Consider the following 17,023-nt stretch of genomic DNA (forward strand, 5'->3'; position numbering starts at 1 on the left):
TTAAATGTGATATATAGAATTTATAATAAACAATTTAGAATTTAAGTTAAAATTTCCTCTAAAACAAATTAGACATGACTCAATTAGAAATATTTAGTTCTAAACATGTAAATATTGAATACTTAGGTGTTTTATATACTTGTATTTTCTACTTCGGCCCCCCCATTTTTAAAATTCTAGTTCCGCCCCTGCACCGAATCAAGCCATAGCCACAGACAGGGGCGGAGCTAGAATTGTAAAAGTGGGGGGGCCGAAGTAGAAAATACAAGTATATAAAACACCTAAGTATTCAATACTTATATGTTTAGAGCTAAATATTTCTAATTGAGTCATGTCTAATTTGTTTTAGAGGAAATTTAACTTAAATTCTAAGTTGTTTATTACAAATTCTATATATCATATATATTATAATAAAGGAGTGATAAAAATATGGGGGGGCCAGGGCCACTCCAGGTCTAGGAGTGGCTCCGCCACTGGCCACAGAGATGATTTTTATTGCTTTGGTTTATGAAAACATCGGTTGTTCCTTTTCTTCTTCTTTTTGGTAATTACATTGTCATTTTTATGATAGGATTCATAGGCATAATTAAGTTGATGAAGCCAATCTTGTTTTTGTGATCCTACTATTTTGGGTTTGAGCTTTTAGGTGTAATTGAGTTATAATTTAGAGGGCATTTGGGTCAAATTAAGTGAGTTTTTTGCTATATTTGAAAGTATTTTTAAAAACTGACATTTATGAATTTGAGAGTTAAATTTTGGCTTTTTTTGATAAAAACTCCTAAGGAGGAGGCAAATGGGTAGGTAAAATATACACACTCTCCCCAACAAGGTAATATTGCGTACTTCAAAATAAAGAGGTATATTGGGCCTCACTTTTTATATATAATAAAATACCATCTCCACTCTCTCACCTACTTTATATAAGATACTAGCTTCTCTGCAAGCGCTTCCGGGCCTGCGAGAGGCTTTAGAATTAAAAAAGATAATGGGTAGTTGTGTTTCCTAAAAATAGGATCCATCATCTAAATTTTCTTTTAATTTAAATTTTTTAAATACGAAAAATTGTGAAATTACCATATTATCCTCATTTAATTAATAATTTCAATTCTTAATGTTTGCATTAATCAAGGGCATTTTCTAGAATTTTGAATGTTTCACCATTCTTTGCCTTTTGCTTTATATATATAGATAATAGAATATGTAAAAGATAAAAATAAATAATATAATAATGGTTTGTAGACTTGCATTGCCAAGTCATTTGGAGTGGCCAACTTTTTTCGTGAGGCAAATGGGTAGGCAACATGCCACCTAAGTTGCTTTTTTTTTTAAAAAAAAAAAGAAGAAAAGATTGTATTTCATTAAACAGAAAGGAACATTACATGGAAGAACTAGCATGTTAACAGCGGCCTCATTAAAACCTTCACAGAGAAAACAAAACCCCGGGGGGTAGGAAAGAGTACCACTCATGCTATTAACTAAATAGAAGAATCAAACATCTTATACGAAACAAACAAACCTAAAACCCAACCACAAAACCCTTAAAACAACATCCCATCACTACGTATGTACTGTCAAAGAAGTCCTCATATGATCTAGAAAAAGCACCATAGTTCTTCGTACAAAGTCAAAAACGTACTATGGGTATCATAATAGATCCAGCCAATCACCGAACTGCAAAACCATTGAAACACATCCCATCACTATGCAGATAGTGTCAAAAAAAGCCTCATATGATCTAAAGAAAGCATCATAGTTCTTCGTATAGAGTTGTAGGGGCTTTTTCGTTCCGGCAGCTACAGATGGGTCTCGGCTGCTGTAAAGAGCCAAATGTGTGAAATTTCCCCTGAGTTTGAGTTTAAGGATCAGACCCCAAGAGTGCTTCGAAAGGGCAGCTGAGCCTTAGGAAACGCTTTGGTCTTCTTCACCAATGAAACCAACAGTTGCTTACAGATAAATTCTTGGCTTGGCTTGGCTTGAGAAGCTTGTGGCACAGAAGCTAAGCATTCATGAGTTTAGCATGAGAGAGAGAGAGAGAGAGAGAGAGAGAGAGAGAGAGAGAGAGACCAGATTTTCTACGAGAAACAGAGGTTTAAAGCAAAGGATTTCGTGAGAATTTGCTGAGGAGAGAGAGACAAAGATTAGGATGGAAGAATGGGTGCTTTGGGTAATTTTTCGGCAGCTTGACGAAAGCTTCGTCAGGCTCTGGAATGGCTTGCTAGAAGAGAATATGGAAAGAGATTGAGGAATAGGGCTCGAAATTCAAGGGTTCCAAGGATAAGAGGTGAAGCTTGCTCTTTCTGGATGTGGTTGCTTGCCTTCAATTGAGTTGTTTTGCTAGGTAGAAGGTGCCTCCTTTTATAGGCGCTGGAAGCTCCTTCTTCCCAAGAAACCCTAGTTGGTTTTTCCCAAATCAACCAATTCTCCCCCTTCATTTCTCTTCTATTCCTTTGATTCATCCATATTTTATGAAATCTTTCTAAGTCGAAACACATAGAGACAAGATTTTTGGAGGCTCTAGAGCCTTCCCGTAGCTGTCCCTGTGACAATATCTTATCTTTGGCTACCATTTCTCCTTATTTCCTCCCTTAGTTCATGGCAAGAGCTGGTATGAGAAATGAGTGGGTAATGGCGCTGGTCTGAAGGGTGTTATGCTCAAGTATCCTTTAGTTTTTTGGATGGCCTATGTTGGGATTTGTCTTTGGCCGTGTGCTGGAGATTCCCAGCAGCCTGCATACATAAGTAACCTTTGGCTTTTGTCGTGGTTTTGTCTCCAACCATGTGCTGGAGACTTTCAGATATTTTATAGGTCATTTGGGCCATTCTTTAAGGTAATTGGCTAGTTCACTAAAGGGATGGCCCAACTTTCTAAAGTGATGGACTATTTTACTAAGGTGATGGGTCAATTTTCTAAGGTAATGGGCTACCTTTTTCTCTCTTTCATGCTTACCCAAATATTTGGGCTTAAGAAATAGGCTTAAGAAATGGGCTCAAGGTTTGGAGCTCCCAAGCAGCCCAAAACTTCCACGTCTTGGCCCATTAATGGGCCTCGTGAATGCTCGTAACCATCCATACCACAACCCTCTCAGCAAGCCCCAGACATTCACTTGGCTTAGGCCCACTTAAGCTTGTAGCGTGGCATGTTACTTATTTGCTAGGCGTGGCACGTGTGCTAGCGCATATGACGAACTCTTGCATACCCAATTTGGGTTTCTTCCCAAGTTAGGTGTCGTACTGGGCTAGAAATATATTTGGGCCCACCCTTGGATTTTTTGGGCCTTAACAAGAGTCAAAAACATATTGTGAGCATTATAACAAGTCTAGCCAAACACCAACCGCCACCTCCAATTTTCTTGATTCAAAACCCCAGCTTACAAGCAAGGGAGACCAAGACTGGCCTCTTAGCCTGAAGAAATTTCCAAAGAAAGATCTTCATAGTAGAAATGTTCATCGGTTGCCAAGCCCATGAACGTTCCATAGGAGAATTATTAGCCTTCTGTTTGTGTAAATTACAAAGTCGGTTGAGAAGCAGGCTTGGTAATTTGAAATGGGTTGGTGTTTCTCAGGATCGGGTTGGGAATTTTTGATTATTCATCAAAAAATGAAAGGGAAAAGATTGAGAATGACAATGAAGTTGGTTCTGAGGAGAAAACAAGGAGCAACGAATGTCGTTATCGTTAATAAAGGAAAAAACATATTTAGCTGACTTGGCTTGCTTTAAGTCGTTAGATGATTTGAATGCTTGAGATTTTATTAAATGCGGGTAAATGCATACTGTCTAAATGCAGAGGCTCGAGATCTTGTAGGGGTATTGGAATCATCCCAATTCATTATTCTCATGTGTTTACTTATACATATGGAATAAAAAATTATTTTAATTATTTAAAATTATTTTTTAAAAGTAGATAATTTTTTTATTTATTTGTTTGTCCACCTAGAAATCCATGTCATTAAAAAATGGGGTCCATGTTTGACACATCAGCATTTAACACACTTATTAACGGTTTGTGTAACAATGGGGGTAATTTGTAGGTTTCTCTAGGAGTTTGAGTATGGAGTTGTAAATGTCTTAAAAAAGAGGTATGAATTTGAAAATGACTCTATAGTTTTAGGGGAGGGGGCTTTAATGGAAGTTCTCTGGTAAAATCTGTAATCAAATACCTTCAAAACGGGGAATTAGATAAACGAGGGAGAGTAGTTGATCCAATTCCAATCTCTTATTCCCAAATTCTTAACTTTCCTAATTCATGACATCCCCTATTCCTTGTAAGTAAACATATCCTGTATTTGTTTCCCTCTTTTCGGCTGAGGTGGTCGACAAAAGGAACTTTTGGTCCTTCTTCTCTTGGATTGCATAGGTGTGCCACCACCAAGCCACTGATTGGCTTGAATGGAAAATTTTGGATTATTTTGTTCGCGCTTCTGACTTCTACCAGCTGATTGATTGGCCAACCAAGGAACCTCCTCTTGGCCTAGGTTTTTTCACTTCCTCAGGGTTGAGGATGGTTAGGTTTCATATGGGTATTTTAGTATTTTTTTTTTTTAGGTTTAATGATAATGATGCAAATTAAATTAAAAGATGTGATTAAACTTAAAGACAAGAATTAAAGTGCGGTAAAGTAAATCAAAGCGATAAATGAACGTAAATTAAATGAAGAACAAAACAAGAACATGTTTGAGCCTGGTCGAAGTCCTACCATGCGTCTTGGAAAACCAATAGGCCAAAATGCAAATTGGCTGCTCAAGGTGACCAATGGCCAAATCGAAACAAGAAGGTCGAACTTAGGGGTCATCATGCACCTTAAATCATTTAATCTTCAATAAAGTCTATAGCTTAAGATGCACGATGTTCCACCATAATTCAGACCAAGAACTTAAAAGTTGAAACCCAATCTCCAACAACTGGTTGAAAATATCTGATTTCCAAAGTCGAAACATCTAAAACTTCTGAAGTGGATGTTTAGTTGTGGTCTAAAATTCAGCCAAGGTCAAGTCTTCTAACCAACCAAGATGAAGGTCTTCGATTGGCCAAGATCAAGGTTTCTAATCACCCATAGTCAAGTTCTCTGATCAGCTAAGGTCAATTCCTTTGATCACCGAAGGTCAAGTCCTTCGATCAGCCAGGGTCAAGGCCTTCAATCAGCCAATATCAAGGTATGCCAAGATCAAGGCCCTCGATCACCCAGATCAAACCCAACTCCAAGTCGAGGTTGAGGAACTCCAAATTGAGACTCTTTCAACGTGACTGAAAGGTGGTTCCTTGGGTTGAAATTGTGGCTTCCTCTTTTGGCCATGCAAGGCGAGGTGCCAAAGGCATCGCTCATGTCAGGGAGGCCTGCCGAAGGCATCGCACATGCAACATGATGACAAAGTGCCAAAGGCACCGCTCGTGCAACATGATGATGAGGTGCCGAAGGCATTGCTCGCGCTGAATGACGACGGGGTGCCAAAGGCATCACTCATGTCAAATGATAGCGAGGTACCGAAGGCAGCGCACATGCAGAATGATGAAGCTTGTAGAACAAGCTCAAGTCCCCATATTTTTCTCTTCAAAGAAGTGTCGAATGACACTTTGAATTGAGATGGTGGTTTGGCCATGCAAGCCATGCAAGCCATGCAAGGCGATCGCCATATTCTGATTGGCTTTTCCTTAAAATATCATCCTCTGCAATTTGTTGCCTTAGCATTCATGGTGGCTACAGTAAGGCATTGCCAAACGGCAACTTAGGTGACATTGATTGTATGGGTGCCGAAGGGCACTAGTGAAAAGGAGAATGACAGAAGCCTTTTGTGTCAATTCCTACATACGTCGCCAAACTGTTGATGCTCTTTTTGGGAGGGTCAACTTAGATAGAGGTGGAATGGTGGATGATGGGTGAAGGTGAGGACCTTCAGCATGTGTGTGAATATTTGGACAAGCGATAAATATAAAGAAGGCGAGATATACGTGGTTCACCCTCAATGAATGGGCTACGTCCACGGAGAAGGATGTTCTCATTATTATAATATTCGTTTACATTTGTACAAGGGGTTGGACCCAAATATAAAGATAACAAGTGAGAAGCCCAACCCAGTCATGGGATCCAGAAGAGAGAGTCCCTTTCCCAATGGAGAGTAGTCTTCTTTTATAGGCGAGGGGGAGTCTCCATCTCTTGTAGTTTTCCGATGTGGGACTCCTCTTGCTTTGCTTAGAGTTGTGACTTGTGGTAATGCTTCTTTAGATAAGGTGACGACCTCTCAAAGCATGACACGTGGATGATCTAGCCTATCTAGTTGCTCGATCAGTTAGCCTAGCTAGCTAGAGTTGAATTCACCCAAAATAAAAAATTTCAAATGTTTCTACTGTTTTTTGATTGGTTATGATGGTGAGATTTACTCAACTCCTTCTTTGCTTCTTGCTGCGCTAACATCAAAAGTTAAGGAAGAAGAAAACAAGGTAAAATAAATTTATGTTTATTTTTGTTTTCATCAGACATAAACATAAAGTTTGGTTTTACTGTACATACTGTTAGTATGGTAATCAAGAAATTGGCCTAGTTTTAAGGAGATATTTGATGTTCACCAAAGTGGATAGTTTAAATAATCTATCTTAATTCAAAGTTCATTTGAAATATATAGACCATAATTTGTAATCTTCTAAGTTATAACGGGTAAATTAAATCTCTCAAAGGAGATTATTCTCTTTATCTGGTTCAACTTGAGATTAGTGTATTACAATTTTAGAGTGCTTGGTTGTGAATAGTTTTTTCTACCTAAAGGTGTAGGGATTATTTATTGACCTTGTATTCTATGTATTGGTGGTACAATAAACAAAATTTTTCGTTGCATACTATGTTTTTGCCCAAAGAAAAAAAAATATAATAATGCGTAAAGTTTCTCAGGGATTTAAAGAACAAAACTAAAGTTCATTCTTTTGTACTTGATAGTGTAAATTAACATAATATGTTTTGGCTGCTTCATTAGTTATGAATCCCTCTTTCAATTTCTCTTCAATTGAGACATTAACTGGAAGTAACTACAAGAAATGGAAGAAAGACATGGAGATTGTTCTTGGGCTCATGGACTTGGATTTAGCTATACAGGAAGATGAACCTGTAGCTCTTACAAATGGAAGCAGTGATGCACAGAGAAGGCAACATGAAAACGGCATAAGGCTAACAGGATGTCTCTTCTCATTATGAAGAGGGCTATGACAGAAACAGTGAGAGGTGGTATTCCGAGCAATGATAAGGCAAAAGCTTTCCTAGAGGCCGTTGAGGAGAAATTCAAGGAGTCAAAGAAGGCTGGGAAGGGAAGTTTGATGAATGCCCTCACCAGTATGAGATATGATGGTGAAAGTAGTGTCAGGTAGTACATTATGAAACTCATTGACATTGCCAATAAGCTCAAGGATCTGGAAGTAACCGTCTCTGACCCTTTCCTCGTGCATGTAGCTCTTAATTCACTACCACCAAAGTTTAGGCAGCTAAAAGTTTCTTACAACACACAAAAGGAAAATTGGGATCTTAATGAGTTGATCTCCATGTGTGTACAAGAGGAGGACAGGCTGAAACGCGATAAAATGGAAGTTGTCAACCTTGTGCATTCGACTCATGGTAAGAAAAATGGTGCATCAGGTTCTGGTAAGCCTTTTCATGCTTTTAAGTCTTCAAATGCTTCTGCCAAAACTTCCCAACCACCACCTAAAGGGTCTCAAAATGTTAAAGTCAACAAAACTGAAATTTTCAAATGCTATTTTTGCAAAGAGTCTGGCCACATGAAGAAGGACTGTGACAAATACAAAAGGTAGCTGATTAAGGAAGGTATTTCAAATTTTTGTGTGTGCATTGAGTCTAATCTTATTGTTGTCCCTATGAACTTGATGGTTTGACACTGGTTCTTCTGTGCATATCACAAAAACTTTGCAGGGATTAACAAACAAGAGAGCACCAAATAAGGATGAGTTCAAAGTTTTTGTTGGAAATGGGAAGAAAGTTGTTGTTGAGTCTATAGGGACTATCAAGTTGCATTTGTTTTCAAGTTTTGTTTTAGAACTAAAAAATGTTCTTTATGTACCTTCTATGAGAAGGAATTTAAATTAGTCGCGTCTGGTTATGCTTTCATTATTGATAATGATAGTGTAAGGATGTTTGAAAAAAACAAAAATTTGATGTTTTACTTGGAAGAGCCTTTTTGAACAATGATTTGTGGCAATTTGAATGTTCTTATTTTCATGAATCTTTGAATATTGAATGTTCTAATAAAAGAATGCTTATCAATGAGAATTCTTCTATGCTTTGGCATAGAAGATTAGGGCATATCTCGAAGGAAAGATTAGAATGTTTAATGAAGGAAAACATTCTCCCAAAACTTCATTTTAATGGTTTCCAAACTTGTGTTGATTGCATAAAGGGAAAACTGACGAATAAAAGAAAGTTAGGTTCCACATGTAGTCAACAACTTCTAGAAATTATTCATACAGATGTTTGTGGCCCTTTTCCAATTAAAACAATTTGTGGAAATCAGTACTTTGTTACGTTTATAGATGACTATTCACGTTATTCCTATACTTTTTTTTTATCTCTGAAAAATCTTCAGTTTTAGATTGTTTTAAAATTTTCAAAAAAAATGAGGTTGAAAACGAGTTGGAAAAACATGTTAAAATAGTGAGATCCGATAGGGTGGTGAGTATTGTAGCAGGTACACTGAAGCTGGACAACATAAGGGGCCTTTTGCCAATTACCTTGAAAAATGTGGAATCATGGCTCAATATACCACATCTGGTACGCCTCAAAAAAACGAAGTAGCAGAGAGGCGTAATAGGACCTTAAAAGACATGGTAAGAAGCATGGTAAGGAAATCTACATTGCCTAAATTTTTGTGGGGAGAAGCTTTAAAGACTGCAAATTACATTCTTAATCGTGTGCCAAGTAAAGCTGTTCCAAAGACACCATTTGAAATGTGGGTAGGAAGACAACCTAGCCTTATGCATCTTCATGTTTGGGGAGCAGAGTTGAGGCTAGATTGTATAATCCCATGGAGAAAAAGTTAGATCCTAGGACTCAAAGTTATTTTTTCATTGGATATCCTGACAAATCTAAAGGTTTCAGATTCTACTGTCCACATTTGCACACAAGGATAGTCGAAACTAATAATGCAAAATTTCTTGATGATTTGGATGCATAAAATTCATCAAATGACAGCTTTATTTTTGAAGAAGAAAAGTTTGATGTAGCTATATACCTCCAGATCATGTCTCATTTACTGTACCATTAAAGTTGTGCACAGAAACTGCAGCTATCCATGCATCTCCTGAAGCTGTAAATGCATAAAAATAAGATTCATTATTTGATTTTTTTTTAATTTTAATTTTTTTAATATGAAAAAGTGTGAATTTACCATATTATTCTCATTTAATTAATAATTTTAATTTTTAATGTTTGGATTAACCAAAAGCAATTTATGGTATTATGAATGTTTCACCATTCTTTGTTTTTTGCTTTATATATATAGATATATTAAATAAAGAAAAGTTTAATTAGGTGTGGTTGTTAATATCGGTCTGGGGAAGAGTTTTGTTTTGGGGTTTTGTTTTCTCAAACCTGTTCAAAAGGCCATGATAATAAAATAAAAAGTTAAGTGACCTGGTCCTAGACGGTGTCGTTTTGGCCAGGTCCAAAAACAAAAACAAATAAGAAGACGCAAGGCAGCATGCGAGAGCTAGGCAGGTGCTGCCATGCCTTCTTCATTTAGACATTCCATCAAGCAGTTGCTAGGCACTCTTACCCAGCCATCAAACACGATCAGGGGTCAATCCTTTTGCTTTCCATGGCCTTTTCCGGGTTTCCAGGGGTCAATTGACCACCTTTGCCCCAACGTGGGTGCATCCCTATGCTTCCGTCGGCATCCACTGCTGGGTTCTCTTACCAACCACCCAGTCACCTTTCTCTGTACCCGACCAAAGCTCTATTTTTTCCCCCTACGGAACAAGATAACCCCATTGTGTTACGGTGGGGATGGGGGTGGTTTTGTCTTCTTTTTTTTTTTTTGGCCCTTTTTTAATTTTATATATTTGATTTTAAAATTTTGTTTAATTTTTAAGACAATAAAACCCCTACCAAACTAACGAAATTAAGAACTTGAACTTGATTTGTTAACAACTGCAAATACAATGCCAAAATCAGGAAAATTGAAATCACAATGACTAAATTTGATTTCGACCCAAACCCAATGACCAAAATTATAATTAACCCTTCTCATTTTTAGCTCTAATTATTAAAAAATAATGGAGTGGGGGTAGCTCACACATCGAGGAAGTTTCTTACTAGTAAAGATTTCAAAAGGGGAATGCTTGGAGTGACTTCAATTCATGCTCAATGCGATTCATGTTCATTCTGATTATGGAGCACCTTCTGGTGTACGCAAAAGGGGGGTGTTACACCAGGCAACAAAACATAATAAACATTATCAAGCAGCGAAACCCCCACTGTGTAGACCAGAAGAGTCCATAGTATATTTTTGTATTACAAATACAAAAAACAATCATTGCTGCGAATACAAGGCGGCTTTCTACCTGACAACTCATTGAGATAATAACTTAGATGCGAGAAACTATTTGACAAAATTGATGCTAGTCGTCTACCTATTCTCTCAATTGAAAATATAAATTGGAAATGCTTTGATTAGATACGAGAGAACCAATAAAATCAAAAGGCAGATGGGGGGACTAAAAGCTACAGTCGGAGATTATCTTTCCCATTTCACTTTGTGCTCATTGCCACCAGTCAACAAAATCTATTGAAGCACAAGACAGAAACTAAAACTTTCCCACTATCATTTCATGGCCACGGACTCCCTTTTGCTCATTTCTCTTTCTTAGCCAATGCCTCCCCTTTGCACTCACTTCCAGCAGTAACCACAAAACCTGCACCAACCTGGAAGGCAAACAAACATAATAATGAGATACCAGCCGCTGCATGAGACATAAGGGGAAGAGAGACAAGGAGAGAGATCCAAAAAAAAGTATGCTTACTTGGCAATCTTTTAGTACAACGCGATCTTGGAGCTGTACATTGCTGCAAATAATTGAATTTTGGATCGAACAGCCATCGCCAATGGTAACATGATTCATAACAACTGAATTCACAACCTGCAGATGTTAAACATTAAAATTTGATAAATTTATCTGAGCTCCAGATATCTCTGTCATTGTAATTAATCAGAAAGACACAGAGAAGATATAAAAAAGCTAGATACAATTTTTTATTATTTTTAATTCCAACCTTTAAAGATAAAAAAAAAAAATCATCTTACCTTCACATTAGAACCTATCCGGCAGTGACGGCCAATAACAGATCGCTTAACACTACATTTGTCACCCATTTGTGAACCTTCCCCAAGCATGCAATGTGGTCCAACCTAAAACAAAGTCCCACCAGCTGATGAGTACCATAATAACCTTAAAATGAAGTCACCCAGGGCAGTGACCTAAACTTTCCCAAAATTGTCAGAAAGGTCAACAAGATCTAATGCTAATTTGGCAATCCATTTTTTTGAAATGTAAATACTTTGACTTACAGTTGTTTTTGATCCAAGTTCTGCTGATGGATGAATGATGTTATTTTGTGCAGAGAAGGAATACCCTGACAAATGGCTAGCGTCTCCTATGACCTGGCAGGAATTCAGAATTCAACATGTGGACATGCCAAAAGGTTGCACAGACTGAAAATGTAGAACAGATGATTATCATAGGAAATGCCCAACTTAAAGCTCTTAAACTCACATCTCGATTAATGTCACTGAATGCTTGAATGGAATTTAAACGCACACAGTATTTGCTCTTTCCAGCAATATAAACACAGCATTTATGGGTTCTTCGGACAGGAGTAGAGCCATTAGGACCTAGAGCATAGAGCTCATGGAAACTTGGAGTGGATGAATTAGCCAGGATTTGAGATAGCATTAATTGGTTGTTCTGAGAACTGGCCTTCTCATTTCCGTTTTCCTCTGTTTGTGGTGCACCATTTAACAACACTTCTGAACTCTTTAATACAAAGAAATATGAACTAGTCAGATGTTTTAGAAGGGCCAGTATCCTAAAGGACTCTAATAAGGAAACTCACTGGACTAACCAGCTGGCAGCGAACAAGATAAGGCAATACATCCTGCTTTAAACTCTGAAAAGTATCCTTTTGATCCAAAACTTCATGCAGAACAGACCTAGGAGGGAATGAAAGTATATATTGTAAGCATGTAAAAAGAACAATTTGTGCATGAAACAATCATTATTTATAAGCAAAAAGAAAGGAGTTATAACCTCTTGAATGCATATAAATGAGCATCCATGAGATCAGATCGAATTTCCATCTACACAGAAAAAAAAAAAGTATAAGAATATGCAGAAAACTATTTAACCTTATATCAAGGTTAAATGACATTTGAATTGACAATTCTTAACTTCATAAAAATTTCCATTGCTTCAAAGAAATATACATAGCAACAAAAAATAAAGTACGGAAATTACAGCAATGCCCCCTGAACTGAGGTGTTATCATTTACCCCCTAAAAAATGTTTGCCCTATAAATTATGCACTGTAGGGTCTCTGTCCAGTTCCATTCACTTTTCTGTTACATGCGCCATGTGACCCCTTTTTCAAGGGTATTTTTCTCACTTCCCCTGCCTCTTCTCTCTTCTGTCTCCCTTCTTCTTTCCGTGTCCACTCTTCTTTCCCCGCCCCATTCCCAAATACGCAACCCTTTATTGTAATTTGATCAACCAAAAAGCTCCAAGAGTCATAGGAAAAACTGAATTCAATTCAGTTGGAGTACCCAGCTAAAACTAACATACAAAAGAAACACAACTGACATATCAACCGCTAACTTTGAATACCCAACCATCGGAGTACCCAACTCAAGCTGGTCATTGAATTCAAATACCCAACTCAGAGTACATTTCACAAGCTTTATAACCAACTCCACAATACCTAAATATTTCATGATTTCCATGGCTATTGCTCTTGTTGGGACATTTTATTGAGCATGTGCTAGATAAGAGGCAGAATCTGGGCTTAAACAAAAAATTCATATTTTCCACACAACTTTCAAACCAAACCCAATACCACAGATAATCCACTAAGCTAACCAAACCATTACAAAATTTGTACAAATTTGTGCAATATTAAAAGAACCAAAGAAACTAAGCCATAACCAAACAAAATCAGGAAAAGAAATTTTAAGTTCAGTAAACAAGCTCATCAAATTACTCCATATTGTAATCTCCTTAAAGACCATCAAAATCAAACAAAACCCAGCCCCAAATCAACAGCCAAACCAAATCATTGGACACTTACCCAGCACCCACAGCCAAATAAAACACCCCAAACCCCCAACCACCCATAAAAGTCATCCCAGCCGTCCAATGCCCAAAGTGACCCAAACCCAGCGAAATGCTAATCCCTAAATCCCATTAACCCAAGCAAGAACAAGCAGAAAAAGGGAAGAGAGACAGAGAGAGACAGAGAGACAGAGAGAGAACAAATGTAGGAGAGTAAACAGAGAGAGAGTGAAGGAAAAAGAGAGAGAAGAGATATGAAAAGGGAAATAAATAAAATTGGAAACGAATGACCAAACTTCCCTTAATAAAGGGTTCATATCCACGGAACATGACCTTATTTAACAGAATCTTGGATGGAACTGGACGGCAACCCATCATTTTTTTTTTTTTTAAAAACAGAGATTTTCATTTGGGGGAGACCCCAGATTAACAGACAAGCATAATCAAGGGGGTAAACTGAAAGAAGAAAAGATTTGGGGGACAAATTGTAACACCCCTATCGTTAGAAAGCTGGAATGCCATCCTGAAAAGAAATTAATCAAATCCGTAACAGAAGTTTCAATGTAGTAGTGATGATCAGCATGAAGTAAATCAGTAACTCATAATTTTTTATATGATGATGTCCAAGATGAGAGAATAGTTTTACAAAGTTACGCGGGCGCATTAAGCATATGCCCATTGAAGTTCACCAGCCAAGTAATTGTTTTCTAGTCTACTGAAAGAAACAAGACAATCCACTGGGGGAAAACCCATTACCTGGCCAACTGCACGGAGTATGCTCTTCTGAATTCGAATATCTTTTTCAAGTTCTGCCCCTAGTAAGAACCAAAAGAAGCTAGATGAGGAACATGTAAGGCTGCATGCTAAAGAAAAGGATAAGTAAATGATCTAACCCGTTGCTATGTACACTAAAAACTGCTTTGTGGGATCCAGCCCAATGATATTGTAGTGTCCAGGTTTTTTGGCTTTATCTTTTCCAACAGAAGATCCTGATTCTGAAGGTCCACTTACAGGAGCAGAGCAAAGCATTGCAGTTACTACTGCATCATGACGTCTATGAGCAGCAGCTACTGCACCAAGAGGAACATCAGAGACAATATCACCACTCACAACCTGCAGGCATACAAACAGTTGAATACTATGTAAGAAAAAACTTTTAAGAAGTCAAAATACTAAAAAGGATATCTAGATGCTAACCAAAATGTCTTTTGCAGTCAGGTGGTGTGCAATGGCCCGCAGTGCACCAGCTGTTCCAACATCCTCAGGGACTGCTGCAACCTGCAGTATACAGAATTATGCAATGCTTCTGTAGGTGAAAAACTTAGGTAAAGGACCTGTGAGTCGAGTTAATGAAAAGGACTGCTCAGTATCATCGTGACTAAAGACTTTATATACTGATGAACTCAGTTTACATGCACGGGCAAACAAAATGCAATAATGCAAGGGATGTGCATCCAGCTTCACAGAAAATGAAGCCATAGAAATAATTTTGAAAACACAGGGAATTGCCAATTTACATGCAAAGGCTACCACGCCAAATAAAAAATTCAATTACTTATACAATTGCCCTTTTTTCCAAACAGTAACAAAACTAACAAAAATCAAATTTCAAATTCAATAACTAGAATAATCAGCACAGATACAGCCTCGCAAACTTAGACCTTCAATAAGAATTTTAGTCATTTGGAGCCCTAGATTACTCAGCTCAGAAAAGGACAGTATAGATACCAGACAATTGCATGATGGCATACAGATCAAGCATTGACAGGGATAAAATTAAGGCCGCACAATCAAGAGACAGAGAGATTGAGATTGTGCGGAACCATTCTTCCACAAGTAACTCCCTGTTCCAGTAAGTAGAGATACCCAAAATCAAATGGATAAATAATTACTCTGAGTCAGAATCAATAGTATTTGATTAATCCTTTCCTTTTCATCAATCGGATCACTGTATGAGACCCAAGATTCCTTTTTTTTGTTTTTTGATGTGTTATTGATAAGAATCATTTTTTCACTTAATAGAAAGGGAAAAAAATATGAAAGAGTAGATAGAAGAGGACAAGGTGTCCACTGACATAAAAAGTCTACTAATCAACAGCTAAGAATAATTACATCCGCCAAAGAACAGCCACATGAAAAAAAAATACATCCAATCAGAAGAAATATAAAAATTAAAATTAAAAAAAAAAGTCCTTGAGCTCTGTAGATATTGAAGCTCATAAGGATGCCCAACACAGACCCTCCCCCACAAGTGATCCACTTCCTTAACCCAAGCATCATTAAATAAATACCATTCTATTTCTCTCCCCAAAAACTACCCAAAAAGAGCCATCACAACATTGGTGCCAAAAGATCATTCAGTTTTTGACACATTTCCAAAAACTTACACAAGGACTCCAAGACTATCTTTTCTAATTGTTAGACATCAAGTGTTCTCTTACGTACAAATTGTATTTGATCCATTAATGCTAAACAATAAAAACTACTACTACTACTACTACTACAACATAGCATTTAAAAAGAAACAAACTAAAGTAACATAAATTTCAAAAATAATATTAGTTAAAATAAAAACACAAGAAAGCAAAGTTGGGTAAGTACCTCAACATGTAAACGATCAACATAAGCCCCTGAAATCCAACTGCCAACGCGTACAGCCGCATCCTGCCCTTCAACCACCTAGAATGAATATACACAACGCAAAATCAATAAGGAGCGCTGTTTGGTTGCTGTTGGAAAGAGGGAAACTTGACATCACACAAACTATCTTAACCCATGAAAACCGCCATGAGCAATGAAACAGAGAGCATAAGCAGAGAAATGAAACGGTTAGAGAGAGAAAGAAGAAGAAATCGTACAACAATGAGATCCTTAAGGTTGCTGAGTTCTAAGAGCTCCAGAACGTACGAGATAACCGGACGATTCCCCACAGGAAGCAGAGCTTTTGGAACCTCCTGTCATTATAAAAGAGTAGAAATCATCAAAAATAAACAGCAAAGGTAATAAGAAAAAGAATAAGAGGAAACAGTAATGATTGTAGAAATAGGAACCGAGTGTTTGGCTGGAGGGAGAATTGGAGAGAAAAAGACATAAATAAATCGAACTGAGATAGTATCTTTCCGGGAAATCAAGTGGAAAAAAGTTTGAGGACCTTGGAGACGAGAGGGACAAGGTTCTTTGAGGTGCCACCAGCTAAGACGACCACTTGGAAATCCATCGGAGCACAGAGAGCGAGCGAGAGAGAGAGAGAAGGGGGGTTTAAGGTTTTCTTGCGTTTCTGTCTCTGAACTGAAGCTGAGAAATTGGGAAGGAGAGCGTGGCTTTACTGCTCGTAATTATTCTGTTTTACGGTGTCACTTACAAGACTACCGCTGCTTTTAACTACTTACCACATCACAATTAAAAGTGAGTTTAACCCTCCTTTTAGCCGGAGAAAATAATTCGAAATTTAGTTAAAAGTTAGAAATTTAATAGTAGAAATTAATAATTCTCTTATTTAGCAATTTAAAAATGGAATTTATTAAATGATGCGTGGAAAAAATCGTGAAAATTGGAACAACAAATTCCCGAGTTTAATTTCCACCATTTGTCATTTCAAAATTTTCATGGTGTCATTTACAAAATTCCGTCATTTACAAAATTCAACATACTTATCAAAACACTAAAATCTTCAATCGCTAGAAATTGAAATGATGGAATTCTATGTAATTTTCA

At 37.4% G+C, this 17,023-nt stretch overlaps 1 protein-coding gene across 4 annotated transcripts; it reads right to left on the reverse strand.

Annotated features, from left to right (window-relative positions):
- Positions 1-10,315: 10,315 nt before the first annotated feature.
- Positions 10,316-16,615, reverse strand: LOC117626424 (translation initiation factor eIF-2B subunit gamma). 4 transcript variants are annotated; one of them, XM_034358110.1, is made up of 13 exons: positions 16,461-16,615; positions 16,168-16,263; positions 15,911-15,988; positions 14,507-14,587; positions 14,203-14,422; positions 14,066-14,118; positions 12,293-12,342; positions 12,099-12,195; positions 11,759-12,019; positions 11,554-11,646; positions 11,290-11,394; positions 11,009-11,125; positions 10,316-10,910 (listed from the first exon to the last, which is right to left on the reverse strand). In XM_034358110.1, exons 1-13 carry the CDS (start codon positions 16,524-16,526, stop codon positions 10,839-10,841), a joined length of 1,389 nt encoding a protein of 462 aa, XP_034214001.1. In that variant the 5' UTR covers positions 16,527-16,615; the 3' UTR covers positions 10,316-10,838. The 4 variants fall into 4 exon arrangements, with proteins under 4 accessions (XP_034214001.1, XP_034214000.1, XP_034214003.1 ...); XM_034358109.1 differs by having other exon boundaries at positions 14,066-14,124; positions 16,461-16,614; XM_034358112.1 differs by having other exon boundaries at positions 12,108-12,195; positions 16,461-16,613.
- Between the last annotated feature and the right edge of the window lie 408 nt (positions 16,616-17,023).

The sequence above is a fragment of the Prunus dulcis genome, chromosome 4 (assembly GCF_902201215.1).
Source record: "Prunus dulcis chromosome 4, ALMONDv2, whole genome shotgun sequence".
Classification (NCBI taxonomy): domain Eukaryota; kingdom Viridiplantae; phylum Streptophyta; class Magnoliopsida; order Rosales; family Rosaceae; genus Prunus; species Prunus dulcis.